Source organism: Engystomops pustulosus, chromosome 1 (assembly GCF_040894005.1).
Source record: "Engystomops pustulosus chromosome 1, aEngPut4.maternal, whole genome shotgun sequence".
In the NCBI taxonomy this organism is placed as follows: domain Eukaryota; kingdom Metazoa; phylum Chordata; class Amphibia; order Anura; family Leptodactylidae; genus Engystomops; species Engystomops pustulosus.
This window is the reverse complement of record NC_092411.1, coordinates 37,245,144-37,265,461: the sequence shown is the minus strand read 5'-3', so window position 1 is coordinate 37,265,461 and position 20,318 is coordinate 37,245,144. Positions and strand designations below refer to the sequence as shown.

At 44.2% G+C, this 20,318-nt stretch overlaps 1 protein-coding gene and 1 non-coding gene across 2 annotated transcripts in view; both read left to right on the top strand.

Annotated features, from left to right (window-relative positions):
• The first annotated feature begins 205 nt into the window (after window positions 1-205).
• IQGAP2 (IQ motif containing GTPase activating protein 2) overlaps window positions 206-20,318 on the top strand; it is a 190,662-nt gene continuing 170,549 nt past the window's right edge. Inside the window, exon 1 of the mRNA XM_072138147.1 lies at window positions 206-460. Coding sequence (XP_071994248.1) covers window positions 415-460 — 46 coding nt within the window. The 5' untranslated portion in view covers window positions 206-414. The remainder of the gene's footprint in view (window positions 461-20,318) is intronic.
• Window positions 2,604-2,761, top strand: LOC140087439 (U1 spliceosomal RNA). Its single transcript, XR_011850007.1, has one exon. It is a non-coding gene; the product is annotated as a U1 spliceosomal RNA (small nuclear RNA).

The following is a 20,318-nucleotide window of genomic DNA, read 5'->3' as shown; positions in this document are numbered from 1 at the left end:
ATTGTGAAACAGAAAATGGAAACATAGTTCAGGATTTGTTTTCACTACATATTTATAAAAGAAATATTTTTCAATAATAAAACTCAATGCTCAGTTTATTCCACAGACTTTTTTCTGTGATAAGAAAAAATCTAGTAGGTGGCGCTGATAAGTTACTGCTGCTCACAACACAATGCGCTCAGCAGAAGGGAAAGTCTATAGAAAGGAGAGAGGAGGAGGTGCAGGCAGCAGCACAGGGGAGAAGGAGGAGAGATCTCACACTCTGTTACACAGCCTGAAAGCAACAGGCAGGACAAAAAAGGGACCTGAGTGCAGGATCCTGGGACCCATCTACCCCTGTGACCCACTCCTCTTCACTGGATTGAAGCATCTTCTGCAAGGGGAGAAGTGAAAGGTGTAGCAGCTGCTAACAGGATGCACCATGAGGAGATCAACCCCCTGCTTAGACCTAGATATGGCTGTAAGTGCATGCAATGCTTGTACCCTTCTCACCTGCAGCAGAGGGCACATGCCCTGCATAGACCAGGCTCCTACCACATGCATGTGCTGTGTGTGGCTCTGAGCCTCACCTGTTGCTTTAAACTCTCATTCAGCCTCATTGTTCTATTATATTCACTCAGTGGAGCAGCAAGTTTTTTGGAGGGATGTGCAAGAGTTGAGCAGCTCCTTTCAGCCATGTGTGAAGCTGATGATATAGAGCAGCTCCCTGGTCCTGTCTCCCATCGTCCAGTCCAGGTGTTACATTGTGATCCTGTAATGTTACAATGTTGCAAGTGTTGATTATTTAGGAAGTGGTTTATGTTAACTTTGCTAAGTTTCCATAAAAGCTCAACTTTTCTAAGGTCTCAATTACCTGATCTGCTGCTGGAATGTAATAACTTGACTTTGGGGAAAGTCTTGTGGTGGTCAGAAGTTTGGATAACTTTGTAGACTTTTGATTTTCTTGTGTTCTTGTAATTCCTGATTGAGGTTGTCAATGATGTTTAGGTCTCCATTCAATATCTGATATTTTCTACAATGCTGTTTTTGCAGTCAAAATAATTGACTGTTGTTACCCTAAATCTGATGGTTACTGTTTTTGGTGAAATAGAATTCAATGTCTGTCCCCTAATTTACTCCAATATTGCTGTCATTATGGCTTCTTAATGACTTTTCATGAAACCTCAATTGTGAACAAATAAAGAAGAAATATAAAAATTAAATTGACAATTTAATATTATGCATTGAATTGGCTCCTGTTGACAAATTGATAAAAGAAAATATTTATCCGAATTCTCAATAGCTCAGCTTTTTCACTGTGAATGTTCCTAAAAGTAGTAGTGATATACTTCAATATGGCTGTATAAATAGATAACCCTGCTGGGGTCTGGGAAAGCTGGGTGACAACCCTTGAGGATTATGTAACACTGATTATATTGGTTGTCACCTACTTTAACCTTAAAGAATAACGAATAACAAGGACAGTTCAAGGACATTTCTTGTCCTCTAATATTTTCATTGAATTGGTTGTTTCTTGAGCATTTCCTTATCACGGCTGATCACACATAAGAATGTTATCAGTTGTCTCAATTTGCTATTGGAGTAGCAGAGACAAGATGATTAAGTGCTATCACAATGACTTGACTTCAGAGTGCATGGAGTTTCATTCTGACTGACACTGGGTTTCATTGTACTTTGACCACAAATGTTCCCTCCCCCTCCTGCTCTATATGAGTGTGCTCTTACTGTGTTTGCTGATGTTACCTGTGTATATGTGCATGTATGTGTGTGTATACAAATATATATGCAACATATTGTCCCTACAGCAAAACTGTCCCTACAGCTGTTACGCTGTGATGAATGACTTAATATGAACTTGTCCAGGGATCATGTCATGCAGTACACTGTCCAGGTAGCATGTGATAGGAGGAGGAGTTGTTCATTTTCCTATTTGCAGGGCTCATTGTAGAGCAAAATGAGCTGATGAGATTGTACACCATGTCCTATCTGCAGTTAGCATGTTAATGAGCAGGCAAAGCTGAGGGGATTGAAATGTTTATAGTTTCCTGTTTGCAGGAGGGGGCTGAGCAGATTGCAGATAGGACACTATGTACAGGCAGCATGTTATAGAACAGGAGGAGCTGAGCAGATTGTATACAGTGTCCTATCTGCCGGCAGCATGTTATAGAGTTGGAGGAGCTGAGTTGACTGTACATAGTGTTCTATCTGCGAGCGGCATGTTATAGATCAGGAAGTGCTGAGCAGATTGCCCATGGTGGAGCTTGTTTGTTAGAGTAGCATTTCTGGCATAGAGTTAGGCCAACAGCACACGTGGGATTTTTAACCTGGTTTTGGGCCGCTTTTAAGTAGTCCGTTAAAAAGCGTGTGCGTTTTTGACCGGTTTTACCAATTATCTTAATTAAAACGGGTCAAAAACGGATGCGTTTTCAAAAACGCATGCATTTTTTAACGAACTGCTTCAAAACGCCCCAAAAGTGGGTTCAAAACGCCACGTGTGCCGCCGGCCTTAGGATGTCATAGTCTTTGCTTTGTGTCTGTAATGTTAGGAGTGAATCTTAATTTATTATGTGTTCATGTACAAAGACCATGCTGCGTCATGGCGCACACTGTATGTGCATCTTGAAAAAAAAAAAAAAAAGTGGTTCTCCCAGGGTGAGGCTCATTGCACTCCGGGTGTGCTGACCCCTGTGATTTCCCCAAATGCAGGAAACTCGACTGCATAATTTGTCGTAGTGGGGGACTGCGTTCGCGCTTTCCTCTGATTTTTTTTTTTTTCTGGTCAAAAACAGAACAAATTTAAAAAAAAAAATTGGTGTTCTTGATGTTATGGAGCAGGAAGAGCTGAGCAGTGACCTGTCTGTAGGTAGTGTATAATAAAGAAGGAAGCCTTGAGCAGATAGATTTATATTTTTTACATAATATTATCTCCTGCATCCCATTATAATTGTGCAGAATCTACAACTACAGCTATCAAAACGCATATGGCTATTGCAGCAGCTGACCAGTGACAATGCTGGACCTTCTTCCACACAGCTATACACTCATCGGCCACTTTATTAGGTACACCTGTCCAACTGCTCGTTAACACTTAAAGGAAACCTACCATTTCAAATGGTCGGTGTAAGCTGTAAACACCGAGCACCAGCTCAGGGTGAGCTGGTGCCGGTGCTTAGTTTCGTTAGTGTTAAAACCGCGGTATCGCGGTTTTAACACTTTTTTTAAACTTAATAGCAGAAGCTGCTTCGGCGCTGCGCGCGACCGTGCGCGCGCAACGCCTGCGGCATTTCCTATGTAGGCGCACGCACGATCGCGCGCACGCAGCGCCGAAGCAGTTTCTGCTATAAAGTTTACAAAAGTGTTAAAACCGCGATACCGCGGTTTTAACACTAACGAGACTAAGCACCGGCACCAGCTCACCCTGAGCTGGTGCTCGGTGTTTACAGCTTAAACCTACCATTTGAATTGGTAGGTTTCCTTTAATTTCTAATCAGCCAATCACATGGCAGCAACTCAGTGCATTTCGGCATGTAGACATGGTCTCCTGCAGTTCAAACCGAGCATCAGTATGGGGAAGAAAGGTGATTTGAGTGCCTTTGAACGTGGCATGGTTGTTAGTGCCAGAAGGGCTGGTCTGAGTATTTCAGAAACTGCTGATCTACTGGGATTTTCATGCACAACCATCTCTAGGGTTTACAGAGAATGGTCCGAAAAAGAAAAAACATCCAGTGAGCGGCAGTTCTGTGGGCGGAAATGCCTTGTTGATGCCAGAGGTCAGAGGAGAATGGGCAGACTGGTTCGAGCTGATAGAAAGGCAGCAGTGACTCAAATCGCCACCCGTTACAACCAAGGTAGGCAGAAGAGCATCTCTGAACGCACAGTACGTCGAACTTTGAGGCAGATGGGCTGCTGCGACATTCGGATGGTAGGGTCAGAATTTGGCATCAAAAACATGAAAGCATGGATCCATCCTGCCTTGTATCAACGGTTCAAGCTGGTGGTGGTGGTGTCATGGTGTGGGGAATATTTTCTTGGCACTCTTTGGGCCCCTTGGTACCAATTGAGCATCGTTGCAACGCCACAGCCTACCTGAGTATTGCTGCTGACCATGTCCATCCCTTTATGACCACAAGGTACCCAACATCTGATGGCTACTTTCAGCAGGATAATGCGCCATGTCATAAAGCTGGAATCATCTCAGACTGGTTTCTTGAACATGACAATGAGGTCACTGTACTCAAATGGCCTCCACAGTCACCAGATCTCAATCCAATAGAGCATCTTTGGGATGTGGTGGAACGGGAGATTCGCATCATGGATGTGCAGCCGACAAATCTGCGGCAACTGTGTGATGCCATCATGTCAATATGGACCAAAATCTCTGAGGAATGCTTCCAGCACCTTGTTGAATCTATGCCACGAAGAATTGAGGCAGTTCTGAAGGCAAAAGGGGGTCCAACCCGTTACTAGCATGGTGTACCTAATAAAGTGGCCGGTGAGTGTATATTGACCTATGGAACGGTTCAGCTTCTCCTGCTCTATAGTATGCTTCATGCATATAGGACACTCTGTACAATCTGCAACGCTCCTCCTGCTCTACAACATGCTGCCTGCAGATTAAACTCCTTTTCTATGTAACAAGTTCCCTTTAAAAAACACCTACAATCAGTTTTACTGATGGTAGACGTGTTCTACTGAGAAGTTCCTGAGGAACTATGATCCTTAGGACTTCTTTTATTATTACTCTATATGCCACAGTTGCGGCAATACTGTATTATAAAAATTATGCTAAGTCCCGCCTGTCTATAGTGTAGGAGAAACATCTTTTTGGGACACATCTACAGTAAAATGGTTGATGTCCTTTAAAGGTGAACTCAAAGCTTCTAAGACTTATCAGGAAGACATTGCTTTGGGTTTAAAAATCTGGGTTGGTTTTATTTTTTTATTTTTTCCTTTCTGCACAGCAATTCTCTTGGTCAACTATTATGGAAGGAATTGGAATACATCTTCATTCATGTGTGTAGGGGTGTGCGGCAGAGCACTGCACGGTGGGTGGTCAGGAGTTCTGCTGTGCCGAGTAGGACTTTGAAGGAGCTGTGCATAATAAATTGTTGCATCATTTTACCTTATTACTTATAGCTAACATAAGATTATCAGCCACAATTTTCAGATTATATTGCCTTTCTCTCAATGTGAATGGTGAATCCTTTGATCTAAAGGACAACCGCTACAGTGTCAGCACTGTGTGATGCAGGGACTCCCATCCACTGCACTGTGCTTGGTCCGCGGACTTGACACGCACACAGATCTGTTTCCACAGACCCAGCATGTTCATACGCAGAGGGGCCTTTAAGTGTAGCATGCAATTGTCTTTATGATGACGCTGCAGAAAACCTTTTTCTGCCAAATGATTTATTAGCCTGTTCCAGGGGCGTAACTTGAGGGGGTGCAGAGGTTGCGGTCGCACCAGGGCCCAAGAGGTTTAGGGGGCCCTTATGGTGTCACTTTCCCATATGAGAAGACTATTACTATAAACCAAACATTATCAGGGGACTGGCACAGACTTCTCACTGGGGCCCATCAGCTTGTAGTTACGCCACTGGCCTGTTCCAGAGGGTGCTGATAGGAGGACAACTTGTAATCGGTTTACAGATGAGTAGCCAATGACAATGGGGAAGAAAAACCTCTTCCATAAGCACCACCACACCTGACCATGGTTTGTGCCGGTATTGCAGCTCTTCTGTATAGAATAGAATAGAACTTGGCTGCAATACCACCCACTACCTATGGCCCGGTATGTAGCTGCTTTCGGAAGAAATCAGCCATATTTTTCATCTGCCGGACAACCCCTTAAAGGAGAATTGGTCATAAAAGGCCACCTTTGGAAGTGTATTTAAAGGCCATGACTGCTCCACAGGGATTCCTGGGAATAAGAAGGTTCCCTAGTAGACTCCATTGCCGTGTAAAATGCCCAATGATTTGTAAATCAGTTTCCGTTCTGACAGCTTTATACTGTGTTGCACAATGAGTAATATCGCTGCTAGGATGAAATGGCACTTTGTAGATAGTACAGCACAGTACAAATGAAAATGGCACTTTAACATGTCTCGCTTGAGATAGGTTGGTCACGTGGCAGAGCGCTCCTTAATGCTGTCATTATTCTACGTGTACGGCTTGTGTCCTTGAAAAAGCTCTTGGCGCGTCTTGCCATGTTTTACATTGTGAAGCTAATTTATTGTAGTGGTTCTAGAAATTGACTTTGCTTCCTCTGTAATGCCAAGTGCTGAATTTAAAAAGGATTATGCCACGAAGTACAAATGTTTGTGGGCTTGTACTAGACAAAGGGGTGGTAACTTTTTCAATGGGGGTGTGTTTATGTAAATTGTTACCACCCAATTTCCTAGTATTGGCTCATTTACTTCAAAATTTTTGTCACCCGTATATTTTTAATGGGGGCACAACGGGCATGAAAGTGAATACATACATTAGCCATTTGTACTTGGTGACCTTTCCTTTTAAAGCTAAGCAAAAACAATATACACGTACATGCTCATCTTTATCCGAGAGTGGATGTGATGTCTATGGAGAGAGCCTATTTTGGTAGCAACTTACCTCCATCCACTGAGAACAAAAGGATTAGGCTAGTTGAAATAAAAGTACAACATCCCCCACCGGGGCCTAGCCTTTTCTTGGGGCCTGGAGGCAGCCGGGGCCCAGAATACCGGAGTGGCTGGTGATTGCGGCCTAAGGCGTGCTGAAGTCGCGGTGCTTGGTATGGGGGCCAGAGGCCTGACCTACAACCTGGCAGGTCTCCAGCAGGTGGTGTGTGCAAGAAATATGGAGGGAGAGGCTGATGCAGTGGTCTCTCCCTGGAACAACCCCTGAGTGTCTGTAGGATGAGTCCCTGGGTGATGGATGGGGAAGCCCGTGGTGGTAAGCAGCCGTATCCAGGGATCAGACGGAGGCAACGTTGTGCAAATCAACTTGCAATTTTTTATTGAACCTACAGCGGGGTCTCCCGCGCTCCACAGCTCCCCAAGCGCCACAACGGTCATAGAACTGCATTCACACCACCGCAAGCCCAGCAATCCGTGCCTGAAGAAGGTCTGAAACGTTGCATTAATTTTGGATTGCCGATTCACTATAATAAAATATGCAAATCAAGTATCACAGGAGTGCCAAGTTTTTTTCAAGATTTATTGAGAGGTGTTGCAGCCTACTTGTGCACCCATACCACCAACATTGAGTGACGTGTACTACTTCCACAATTTTATTGAACCTCAAACAGCAGGCAACGACCAATCACGATTAATATCATATTCCGGTTACTGGTATGGTCATGGAGAGGGGTCCGCAGGAATGGTGCACGCAGCCTGATGCAGACTGGGATAGTTGAGGTGGAGCTGTGTCTAAATTGTGGAAGCTCTGGGGTTAGAGTCTCCTGACTCAGTTCCTGGGATCAGTGACAGCACTGAAGGTGTGCTGCACACCCTAGGGCTCATTTACTAAGGGTTGCACTTTTGTCTGACTGTTTGTCTTTTTTGGGGATTACACGGCTTGCACAGTTATTTAACAGGTGTCTGTGCTGGGGTTGTGTCACACGAGATCGGATTGTGGAGCTGTGCTGGCCTCCATACGACACAAATTGGGGGACGTGCTATCGGACCATCCGACTGATTCGGACTGAGCGCTGGATTTACCTTTCAAATTGTGTCACAATACAATGCACTTACATGCACCACTGAAAAGAAGGTAAACTCCACTGGATGGGCAAGTAAATGTGCCCCATCGTCACTCTCTCTTCACTCTGACTCTGCAGTCTCGACCGTGTGCTCCCCCTGCACAGGGGTTTTATACTCCCTCCTGGTCAGGTGGTAGCACCTCTCCAATCACACTGCAGCTTATAATACAGCCACATAATTGGATAATCACTTACACCAATTTAACCGTTGCCTTCCAGGCAGACTCTACAGCTGCAATTTACATTAAGTTCTCCTAGCATTATCTTCTGGGTGAGTTGCACAGGTTCACAAGATAGTGCCCTCTCCATGTCAGGATCTATCCGCAGCTACCACCTTGCCTATACGTTGGCAGGAGGGTTGCACAAGTGTTCAGTTCTTTTCTCCCCTCTGAGATTTCAAAAAGGAGTCAATAGGCCCCAAAGGTTGGTTGGGCCAGCTTAGGGCTATGCATACATCTGTGTTGGAGGTTTCACTGCTGCTGCTTCATCTTTAATTTTACACCAAGGAAATATATTTGTGGATGGCACATCTTAATGGTAGCACAAGTTATTAAACAGTAGACCTGTTGGGCACCAGTACAATCTAGTTTTTAACAGATGAGGCAGAATTTGATAGTGTCTATTATATAGTGAACAACAAAGCAATGCACCAAGCTTACGGTTACGTCAGTCTATCAAATTTTCTGTACCAAGTCCAAGGTGAATGGGACTGCAGAGAATCTTGGAGCTTGGTGTCTATCTGGTGATTGCCGGATAACAGATGGGAGGAGGACACAGAACTTTCTGTTGCTTGGGAGGAATAGGACTGCTCAAAAAAGCCTGGCACTGCCCTATTAGCAGAGAGTCTTATTAGCATATTGGGTGCTGAAACACTGGCTGCTTGGGGACTTGCCTAAAGAAAAAAATCTATTGACTGTGGAAACTCAGATTTTCCTTATTGGATCTCTTGACATTAGTCGTCATCTGGAGTTTGTCACAAGCACAAGCATCGATAAGATGTTGATGCTATTGTATATGTCTGTGCTTGGTCATGAAAGTTGCTGTTGACCAAAAATAGTGTAGAAAGCGATCACCTTCCTGTGCCTATGAGAGTCATACTTCATGCAGTGATATTGGAGCAGGTTCTTAGAAGTTGCCCACTTCCACCCGTTTCTGTATATTTGCTTTCTACGTTCCAGCTTATGTTCCATTTGGATAATTGTATAACTAAGCAAACTTTTATGTGGCACCGTCCCATTAACCCCCATATGTCTTCTGTACAGGAGACTGAAACCGCAGCTTTATATTTACAAGAGACTTCTCCTGGGAGAACACATATATCCGGCAATGATTTCTACAACCCTAACCTTGCAGCTTGAGCCGGCCGTGTGTGCGTGTGATTTGGACACTTGTACTATGATCTTGTGAATTATTTATTCAGGGGATCTTGTTACTTCAGCTCAGCATGTCAAGTGCATTCAGAGAAGATTGTGAGGAAGTGGTTTGGGTGTCACTAACTGACTGATCTGCTGTGACCATAGTGTCATTCAAAAATGAAAAAAAAACAGGTGATCTTAAAAACTTCAGAAACTACATTCGTGTTTTAGGTTGGAAGTATTTAAAGGGCACCTGTCACCAATGAGATTTTTTTAATGAAAACGTGTATCCTTAGTGATAGTTCTTGGAGCATCGTCTCTTCATTATTCTCATTAGAAATGTGATAATAAAGTGTTACCTTATTCTTTGTCGATTAGGTTTGTCCCTACAAACTTTCATACTTGAATTCTGTGGGTTAGCCAAGGCACGTTAGTACTTTGATCACCTACAAAGCCGTGCTGGGTTGTCTTTGTGATGAGGAGTTGCTGTCTCCGGGCATGCGCGGTGCACCCACATTGAAGGAAGAAGCAGTGGGGTACTGTGCATGCGCCGTGCTGATGCAGCGACCGCCTCATCTACATTTCTGGCAGTGTCCCCATTGGCCGACGGTCTTATAATCCTACATGCAGTATGCTACATTACCCCTGCAAAGTCACGAGGCAGTGGCGATACGGGTGGGGTGGCGGGGCTTCCCCTGGATACACACTTGGTGGTGTTATTTACTATTTTTTTTTCTTTTTTCATTTTTGCATTTATACTTTCCTGTACTTATTGCCATGGTGTCAAGTATTGGTACTTATCTGGACCATAGTGGGGTTGAGTCTTCAGCCACCTTTTATTGGTTGGTGGTTTGCATCAGCACACTCTGTTTTGTGCTTTTTTTTAAAGCATACCACTAAAATATTTGTATTTTATTCAGAGCACTTGAATGTTGGCCTGCTTCATGACACCAGAACTTAGCAGTTGATTGTAGCCTACAAACTTCTTGTGAATTCTGCGGGTAAGCCAAGGCACGTTGTTGTTGACCAGGACTAATAAATTGTGAAGTCTTAGTACAGGAACAATAAACACAGAGGTGTCACACCGTAGAATAAGGTTGGGTTGGGCTAAATACCGCGGTGATGTCCCGGCGCAGGGCTAAATACACGCGGTGATGTCCCAGTGTGCGGTTAAATACACGCGGTGATGTATATATCTCCTGGATAACCCATATATAGTTGCTCTGATCCTAAATAATTTATGAATTTATTTACAACCTGTAAATTTTTAGATGAAAATTTATTATAATCCCATAGGAGATTTTCTTCTCCTTATACATGCGGCTGGCATTGCCTCCTATACACTGGCACTAAGTCCAGGGCTTCTGGCTGAGGCTGATAACCCGGACCTGGTTTGTGTTGGCGTCTCCCCTCATCATTATGCATGGAGCACTTGATCTGCCGCGGCGGATAATGAGGTAAACATGCCTGAAGAATATTTACACCGTCTTCTCAGTAATCTGTAGGGACTCATGAAAAACAGAAAAGATTAACAACTGTAAGGAGTATATAAACAGCAGATGTCAATGGCTACATTAAAGCAACATTTCTCTTTTACGGGCAGGTTTTTATGGTGAATCTGTGGATCTCTTTAGTGTTTGGGGACTGTTTTATGCATAAGATTTGTAATAATGTCTCATGGAATATTCCATAAGCTTTCGTTAGGATATGGATTTTGTGATAACAAGACCAGGTCAATATTTTCTTTGCAAACCTTTTTTGTTTTTATTTTTTTTTTGGAATTTTCTGTAGAAAATTTTCAATCAAAAAGCATGGATACTAAACGTGTAAGGGTCATCTTGTGAAGCTCGATACTAAATGATCCATTTGATGCCTAGTGGATGAGGAACACTGCTGTAGACCGTGTGGCCACGTGATATTGTAATGTGTAATAAAACTTTACAAACTTCACCAATATATAAATATGTAATACAAGGAGTGACAAAGAATGTATAAGAAGGGGGAAAAAGTAGTCGAGAGAAATCAAATTCCTCTGCTGTACAGACCAACTACAGGCCAGTAGCTCAGGTGCCATGAACAGCACTTATGCCACAGATATTTCTTTGAGATAATTTACAACCAGTTGCTATTGCAGATTCCACAATCGACCACACTCCTATCCATGTAACACGAGAAAGTCATGAAAATATACAATATCTTACTGTAAAATTAAGATCTACCTTGGCTCCCCACTTAAATGCTGTTTTTAAAGGAAACCTATCATAAGGAATCTACTATCAGAAGTAGATGTGATGGTAGATTCCTCCTGTCTGCCTTTGCCCTAATCTGAAATGTAGTAATCCTGGAACCTAGCCTAAATTGTTGAAAAACTTTATTTTAGTAATATGTAAATTAACTGCAGAGGCTACTGAGCTGTGGAGTAGCCTTAGCTCCCAGTGCACATCCAGGATAGTACACGCCCCAGTAGCCTCTGCAGTTAATTTACATATTACTAAAATAAAGTTTTTCAACAATTTAGGCTAGGTTCCAGGATTACTACATTTCAGATTAGGGCAAAGGCAGACAGGAGGAATCTACCACCACATCTACTTCTGATGCCTCAGATCCCTCATGGTAGGTTTCCTTAAATAGTTACATTAGGGTAGGGTATTAGGGATACAAGTTCTGGGTACCCAAGGCAAAACGATTGCAATGGAACCCATACTTGTAATGACTTGCCCTATGTTAATGCTGCACTTAGGCCCTTTCCTCAAATAAAGTGAAGCCTTTCACCTTCAGTCAGCAGTCGATCCTGCAACAGCTCAGGTACTACCCCTTCCTTCTTCATCTCCCTATAAAGCTTGTCATGCCTTTCGCTCCTAGTCTCTGGAAAACTTCACATGTACTTTGCTGGTCCCCTAGTCTTGAAAGGAAATCTACTACCATAATCATGCATGATAAACCAGGGACACTTATTCATAGCTTCATATGCCTGGCCTCATTCCTTCTAAAATCAACTTTTATAATTATGCTCAGGCCCGGCGCCAGCACCCGGCTAACCCGGGCAAGTGCCGGGGCCCCGGGGTACTGGAGGGGCCCACTCGGGCCCCCAAATCAATTGTAGCAGTGTCGGGCGGCTCTCATAGCGATCTGTGTCTTCTGGACACGGATCGCTATGAGAGCATTTGCAGTCACTCACTGCTTTCCCCGGCAGGAGCTGCTGCATCGGAGACTGAAGGACCTGCGATGACGTCATGGTCACATGACCTGCCGGGGAAAGCAGTGACAACAGAGAGAGACCTGCATCAGTGAGGTGAGGGGGGAGACATGGGGGGCTGTGTATACAGGAGGAGGAGGAGGGGGGGGGCTGTGTGTATACAGGAGGGGGGCAGTGTGTATACAGGGGGAGAGGGTAGCAGTGTATATACAGGAGGAGGGGGGGCAGTGTGTATACAGGAGGAGGGGGGGCAGTGTGTATACAGGAGGAGGGGGGGCAGTGTGTATACAGGAGGAGGGGGGGCAGTGTGTATACAGGAGGAGGGGGGGCAGTGTGTATACAGGAGGAGGGGGGGCAGTGTGTATACAGGAGGAGGGGGGGCAGTGTGTATACAGGGGGAGAGGGGGGCAGTGTGTTTACAGGGGGAGAGGGGGGCAGTGTGTTTACAGGGGGAGAGGGGGGCAGTGTGTATACAGGGGGAGGGGGCAGTGTGTATACAGGGGGAGGGGGGGCAGTGTGTATACAGGAGGAGAGGGGGGCAGTGTGTATACAGGGGGAGAGGGGGGCAGTGTGTATACAGGAGGAGGGGGCAGTGTGTATACAGGGGGAGAGGGGGGCAGTGTGTATACAGGAGGAGGGGGCAGTGTGTATACAGGAGGAGGGGGCAGTGTGTATACAGGAGGAGGGGGCAGTGTGTATACAGGGGGAGGGGGGGCAGTGTGTATACAGGAGGAGAGGGGGGCAGTGTGTATACAGGGGGAGAGGGGGGCAGTGTGTATACAGGGGGAGAGGGGGGCAGTGTGTATACAGGAGGAGGGGGCAGTGTGTATACAGGAGGAGGGGGCAGTGTGTATACAGGAGGAGGGGGCAGTGTGTATACAGGAGGAGAGGGGGGCAGTGTGTATACAGGGGGAGAGGGGGGCAGTGTGTATACAGGGGGAGGGGGGGCAGTGTGTATACAGGAGGAGAGGGGGGCAGTGTGTATACAGGGGGAGAGGGGGGCAGTGTGTATACAGGAGGAGGGGGCAGTGTGTATACAGGGGGAGAGGGGGGCAGTGTGTATACAGGAGGAGGGGGCAGTGTGTATACAGGAGGAGGGGGCAGTGTGTATACAGGAGGAGGGGGCAGTGTGTATACAGGGGGAGGGGGGGCAGTGTGTATACAGGAGGAGAGGGGGGCAGTGTGTATACAGGGGGAGAGGGGGGCAGTGTGTATACAGGGGGAGAGGGGGGCAGTGTGTATACAGGAGGAGGGGGCAGTGTGTATACAGGAGGAGGGGGCAGTGTGTATACAGGAGGAGGGGGCAGTGTGTATACAGGAGGAGGGGGCAGTGTGTATACAGGAGGAGGGGGCAGTGTGTATACAGGAGGAGAGGGGGGCAGTGTGTATACAGGGGGAGAGGGGGGCAGTGTGTATACAGGGGGAAAGGGTGGCAGTGTGTATACAGGAGGGGGGGGCAGTGTGTATACAGGGGGAGTGGGTAGCGGTGTGTATACAGGGGGAGTGGGTAGCGGTGTGTATACAGGGGGAGTGGGTAGCGGTGTGTATACAGGGGGAGAGGGTAGCGGTGTGTATACAGGGGGAGAGGGTAGCGGTGTGTATACAGGGGGAGAGGGTAGCGGTGTGTATACAGGGGGAGAGGGTAGCGGTGTGTATACAGGGGGAGAGGGTAGCGGTGTGTATACAGGGGGAGAGGGTAGCGGTGTGTATACAGGGGGAGAGGGTAGCGGTGTGTATACAGGGGGAGAGGGTAGCGGTGTGTATACAGGAGGGGGGGATGTGTCCACGCGGGGGAGGGGGGGCAGTGTTACTACTGAAGGGGGGCCCACTAGGGCTCTGTCGCCCAGGGGCCCACTAAAACCTGGAGCCGGCCCTGATTATGCTATACTGCCCACTGTAATCTCATGCAGTGGGAGGTGGAAAATGCTCCTCCATACTGTAACAGCCTGTGAAGCAATGTCACGGAAGACCTCTGGTAACACTTCCTGAGCCCTTTTGGCTCATTAGCATAATTTAAAAATAAAAAGTAGATTTTTAGGCCATGGATAACAAATATAAGAAGATTACCACAGTCACGGTGCCTGAATCTATGAGTAATCTATGTCCCTGGTTTATCATGCTTGATTTTGATGGTAGATTTCCTACACAACCCATCAATGGATGTAACACTGTTTTTGAATATAGTAAATCTGGACAACCACTTTTATTACAAGTAATCGATTGCTTCATATCCTTCATATTTTACATTACACATTATGTTGAGTATAATGGAGACATTCTGTACTTGTAGTAATTACGGTATTACTATAGGACTGTCTGAATCGTTGTCATACATTAGATCCACTCATGCTAAGTAAAAATAGAAAGTTGCTAAATTTTGAGGTGTAATTACTAGGTAATGCTGGAAATCTTCCTTATCTCATTTTGGCTGTAGAATAACCTGACACATTAGGAGATGTCTGCCGCTACACTCAGGGCTTGTAGTAAATGTGTAATAAATGTGCACTAGACCTATGACCTATTTTAAGGCTTTGCACGAGTTCTGATTTTTCCTGTGAAATGGAGTAGTTGGGTGTAACTATGTGTGATAATGGTGATTAATAACCCACTTACTGTTCATCTATCATATCTATAGAAGGAATGAAGAGCCATTGTACAGTATACAGACATGGCACATAGCCCGGTGCAGAATATACATGGGATATGTTGCTTATGAGAAGCTCAAAAAAGTAAAACTCTCACAAATATCACTGATGTCTATGATAAAGGATCTTTCCTGTGCACACTGCTTGTGATTAGAATAGTAAAGAACCGGGGGGGGGGGGGCATATACTACTGGTCGTAGGCTCCAATACCTTCCAGTTTACATCGGCTCCTTAGTGCTCTATATAATAATAATAATATTATAATTATTACATAATAATTCTTTATTTTATATAGCGCATACAGATTACGCAGCGCTGCACAGAACTTGCCAAATAAGTCGCTGTCCCCATGGAGCTCACAATCTAATCAACCTACCAATATGTTTTGGAATGTGGGAGGAAACCGGGGGACCCGGAGGAAACTCACACAAATACAGAGAGAACATACAAACTCTCTGTAGATGTTGAACTGGATGGGACACGAACCCAGGACCCCTGTGCTGCAAGGATGTAGTGCTAACCACTGAGCCACCGGGCAACCCATGGTTAGATGGCCCTAACCATCTCTCTACTCGGTGAATGCTTCTGACATGCACATCTTCCTCTCTGATTTCCATTATTCCTGATATTTCCTTTCACCATGTCCATTGCCATTATTACTTTTTTCCTAAACTCTGCACGCTGCGTTACATATTAACCTGAAAAGCAGAACGGCTCAATCCATCACAGAACTAAGCTCTATCCCAGACAATGTTTCTGTTCGCCCTCAATCATCAGGGATGTAAAAGGCAGAATATCCAGAGCAGAACACTCTAACGTCTCCGTGAGGAAGGAAGATGACTTGTCAGAGGAGTCGCTTCGCCTTCCGATCTGTCCGCCATTGTATCATCTCAGAGACATTGATCTTCATTATGAACTAAACACTTTGCAGTAAAGAAATTACAATATGACAAAGACCAAAACCACTCAAAATATAGAGGGATATAAAATAGCAGATTCATGCAGCGAATCCTTTATGGATTTATGGAGATTTTAAAAAGTTGGCTGGAAGTTTAGAGAAAGGGAATGAAGAAATGAAGTAATTTGCTTCAATAACAAAATCTGCCAAGAAGTGTCCCAAGGATTCTTTTGTGGTCTTAGAAGTTTTACTTCTGTATTTGTCCAGTGACAGGCGATTTCAACCCCCCCCCCCCCCCCCTCACCCTGTGTCATTGTCATAAAGGGGGCTGGCTGTCTGGCTCTTGGTTCATTAGCCAAGCCATACAAATGTCCTCCACAAACAGAATAAAGTGTATGACTGACCCAGTGGTTTTCCCCCTCTGCAAGGATCCTGAGTCCTTTTGTGTTACAACCACTGTATATGTGGCCTGTAAAGGTCATGCACCCTAAAATATGGGCCTTGGCGCTTATGGCCATGTAAAGGTGCCGAGTATATGGACTGACCCATGAAAATGAAAAAATGGTGTGTCCTCAAGCCCCTTATTTACATCTTTGCAACACAGAATAAAGATCTGAATTGCTTCCAATAGACGTGACTGGTATCTCGCAGGCTTCTTGAAAGTCGGGAATTGATGTATTCTATAGGGAGCTGCATTCCTTATGGTAGCACTAGAAGCACAGGTATCCTTTCCCCATCCTGGAAATCTAATTTGCAAATTTCTTGCCCACATTCACTTTAAAAGAAATCTACCATTTGATTTCATGTGTTATGAGCCAAACCTACCTTGAGAATGCTGTAGCTCCACTGATGCAGGAACATATCTTGTTCAATTCCTGATTTGAGTGGTTTTTCTGAAAAAACTATTATGACATTCAAGACCTTGGGAAAGGTGGATTGCATGCTGCTTGCAGTTTATAAATACATTTCACAAGCTGTCTGCACTGTCCAGACAGGACTAATTAACCAGAGCTGAATCACTCATAAACAGCAGCTGTGGGATTGTGCAGCAATTGATTACTTCTGCCTGTCAGGAACAACCACTCATTCTCTGAGTAGTGCATACTTAATGTGAGAGGAGAAGCATCAGGGACAGCCACAGGAGCGAGAGTGCCTCATTATCATAATTTTATAATTTTGGTTTTTTTTTTCAGCAAAACCACTTAGCTCAGAGATTAAACAAGATTTGTTTCTGCATCAGTGTAGCTACTGCATTTTCAAGATATGTTTGGTTCATAATGCATCAAATCAAATGGTAGATTTTCTATAAGCACATGGTTCCCCCTGTTCCTGCAGTCGACTCCCCGATTATCATGCGCTAATCGCCTACTCTGTGGATGGTGTAATAGTGTTATGAGTAGGAAGTTTCCTTTAACCCTTCATGAAAATGTTCTGAATGGGTTAATAAAATGTGTACTTTACCTGTGTAGCTGCTAAATTGATGGTCTGTGTGTTTTTTCCTGGCCTTTAGAAGCCTTGGCTGGGTTATGAGCTTATCTTACAATTCCTTTGAACATGGTTAATGGATAACTACAAACAAGGACTTGAAGTGACAGTCCTGTAGTTGTGCCTGGTGCTCTGAGCCGCAGATGCAGGCTGTATTGTTTTCAGATCCCTGTGTTAGGTTCCCTCGCTCGCATCCTCGCCTTGGGATCTCTACAATAAGGCACAATACACTCTGAAAGAGGAAATGTAAAGTTTGTGGAGAAGATTTTGGCTTTAAAGCGTATCTTACCACTTCCTGCTCTATGTTACATGTGACCCGTATACACCTTCCTGGTGCAGGATGTGACCTATTAATCTTTTATATTGAATCTATTAATATTCACATTTATTCCGTGGATATTTTGAGACCTGACAACTGCGGGCGATGAAGTATGACTGTCTAGTATGAGCTCTAACCAAAAACTATGCACTTTTTAAGCTGTCCCAAATGTCTTGTACATTGATTTTGCCATCCTAGCATGAAATAGTCCCATGCATTACCCTGGATCATCTGGCTGTATTTTTTGTAGTGTCCTTGTTTCCCTTAACCAAGATCAACCTGTCAGTATTTATTAAATGTTTGTCCACTATGTATTATTTCAATAAAGATGTATTGTTACATATAAGTCGGGTAAATTGGCTTTTGTGTTCTCTAGATGGGTTCTGTCTGTTTATAGGCTGTCCTATGTTGAACCACCTGTGGGCACCCTCTGTTCATTTGATGTATGATCATACAGTGGTGAAATTAGTACTGTACAGTGTGGCACCCACATGGCAGTCTGTTATACTGTTCAAATGCAGTACTGGAAAGTAACATTGTGGCAGTGCCACACAAGTACATTTTAACATAGTGGGGCACATTTACTAAGGGTCAGCACACCACATTTCCGTCGGGTTTCCCGACTTTTTCCGATTTGTGCCGCATTAAGATTCTGGCGCAATCGTGCCGACTTTCATGCGACACAGATCAGGGGGGCGTGGCCGTCTCACAACCCGACTGATACGGACTAAGTGCAGGATTTAAAATTCAAATTGTGTTGCAAGACAATGCACTCACATACACCGGGAAGAAGGTGAACTCCGGTGGACCTGAGCGGGGATGCGACACATGCAGGAAATCAGCCGCACGATCTTAGTGAATCACACAGGACTTAATCCTCGTTTGACAACGCACCTCGGGGATCGCGACGGGACCAGGTAAGTAGATGTGCCTCACAGTGTTAGAATAATACATAGCATAGAGGTATAAAAAAATAAAATTGCTATATAATGGATATTTGAATACTGCCATATAAGACACCACAACTCCCCGATCTGTTTACCATGTTGTCCACAAAAGCCTTATGGTTCCCTAAACCCAATTGCATTGCTGGGCAGATGTCGCTCCCTCCTGATTTAGATTGAGCCCTTTATTGATGCGAATGGATTGAGGGGAAACTTAATGTATAAGCTCCATTCAAAGCCATTGATAATATGTATCTGTAGGTGGTAGTGCCTGCCTAGTTGTTGGGCAGAATTAATGTGACGTGCAACTTTTCCAAGAATAGCTGCCTCCTACCACTGCTGTAGATATTAGATTTTCTGTACGCAGGTTATAAGTGGTTCTTATGAGAATGGTAAGGCAGATATGTGTGCAGTACTATACGGTTTTTCTACTTGGAAATCAAATATTGCTACTAGATTGGGAGAGAAAAATGCAGCTGTCAAAGCATGATGACCTCTGCCCTTCTGCATGAGCCTGTGAGTTAGGGGCCATAGGCTGAATAGAGCTTATCATGTAGTGAAAGTTTTCTTTGTCTACTGTTCTGTCATTGAGTGTCGAATAGGAAACCGTGATATACAGGCCTTGTATTAGATACGATGTATGAGCCAGACCCACCAATTTGGATGGGAGTTGACTGACCATCCGAAGTGCATGTTAGACCGATTCGTTGTCAAACTTTTCTGGTTGATCGTTACGCTATTACATTGATTATTCGCCTGTGATTTTCTCACATTACCAAATTATTTCATAGGAATATGTTGGCTGTGCAGAATATCTTTGAGGTTGTCTCCATACTAAATCTCTGGTCTACATGGAATTAACCTTGTTTCCTAAATTCTTTCAAAATTTTTCATTTTCAGGTTTCACAAAGAAAAAATAATTAAAAAACCCTGATGCTGTGGTGCGAGTGCTAACTGAATCCATCGAAAATCCATTGAAAGCAATTGACATTTTAACAGATTAGTTAGTCTTCTGTAAATAATATGCATACAGTGTGTGTATATATAAAAACATACATATACATAAGAATATACATATTCGATTCCGTGTCTAAAAATCATCAGATATGTACCGAATCTCAAGTGAAGAACACCTCTTTAAAAAGGTTATAACAAATTTAATTATTTTCTTAGTTTCCATATATTGTCCAGTCCTCAATGACTATAAACTATACCTCCACAATCTGTTGAGGTCACCCTCAGTTCAGTCCACAACCAGACCAGAAGACTCTCTCCTCTGTTGGGTGGCCTTATCTGGGTGATCACTTTTGTCCATGTCTACTCTGTGATAGTCAAATTGTAGCTGTAGATAAGGTGACAGGAAATGGTAACTGCACAGCAGGAGGCAGGTGAATTCTCCATAGTCTGCTCTCACTAGATAATCCTTATCATACACTAGATTACAGATACTGTTGCAGCCTCCACCCCATTCCAGACCACTTACATGCTAACTGCAGTTTAGTCGCCTTGAGTTAGAATGATCATTATCTGAGGTTCATTCTTTGCATTCTATGGAGGAGATAGTACTAACTACCAGAAAACTAATATTAGAGTTGGAGTCCCTCAAGATGGACTCAAATTTGCGATACACTTTCCAAAAGTATTAGTTGAGTGTCAGGAGATTGAACTTTGGTATGAATATCTGCATATACACATTCCAGAAGATATGAACATCAGCAAAAACTTGCACCCATTTGTC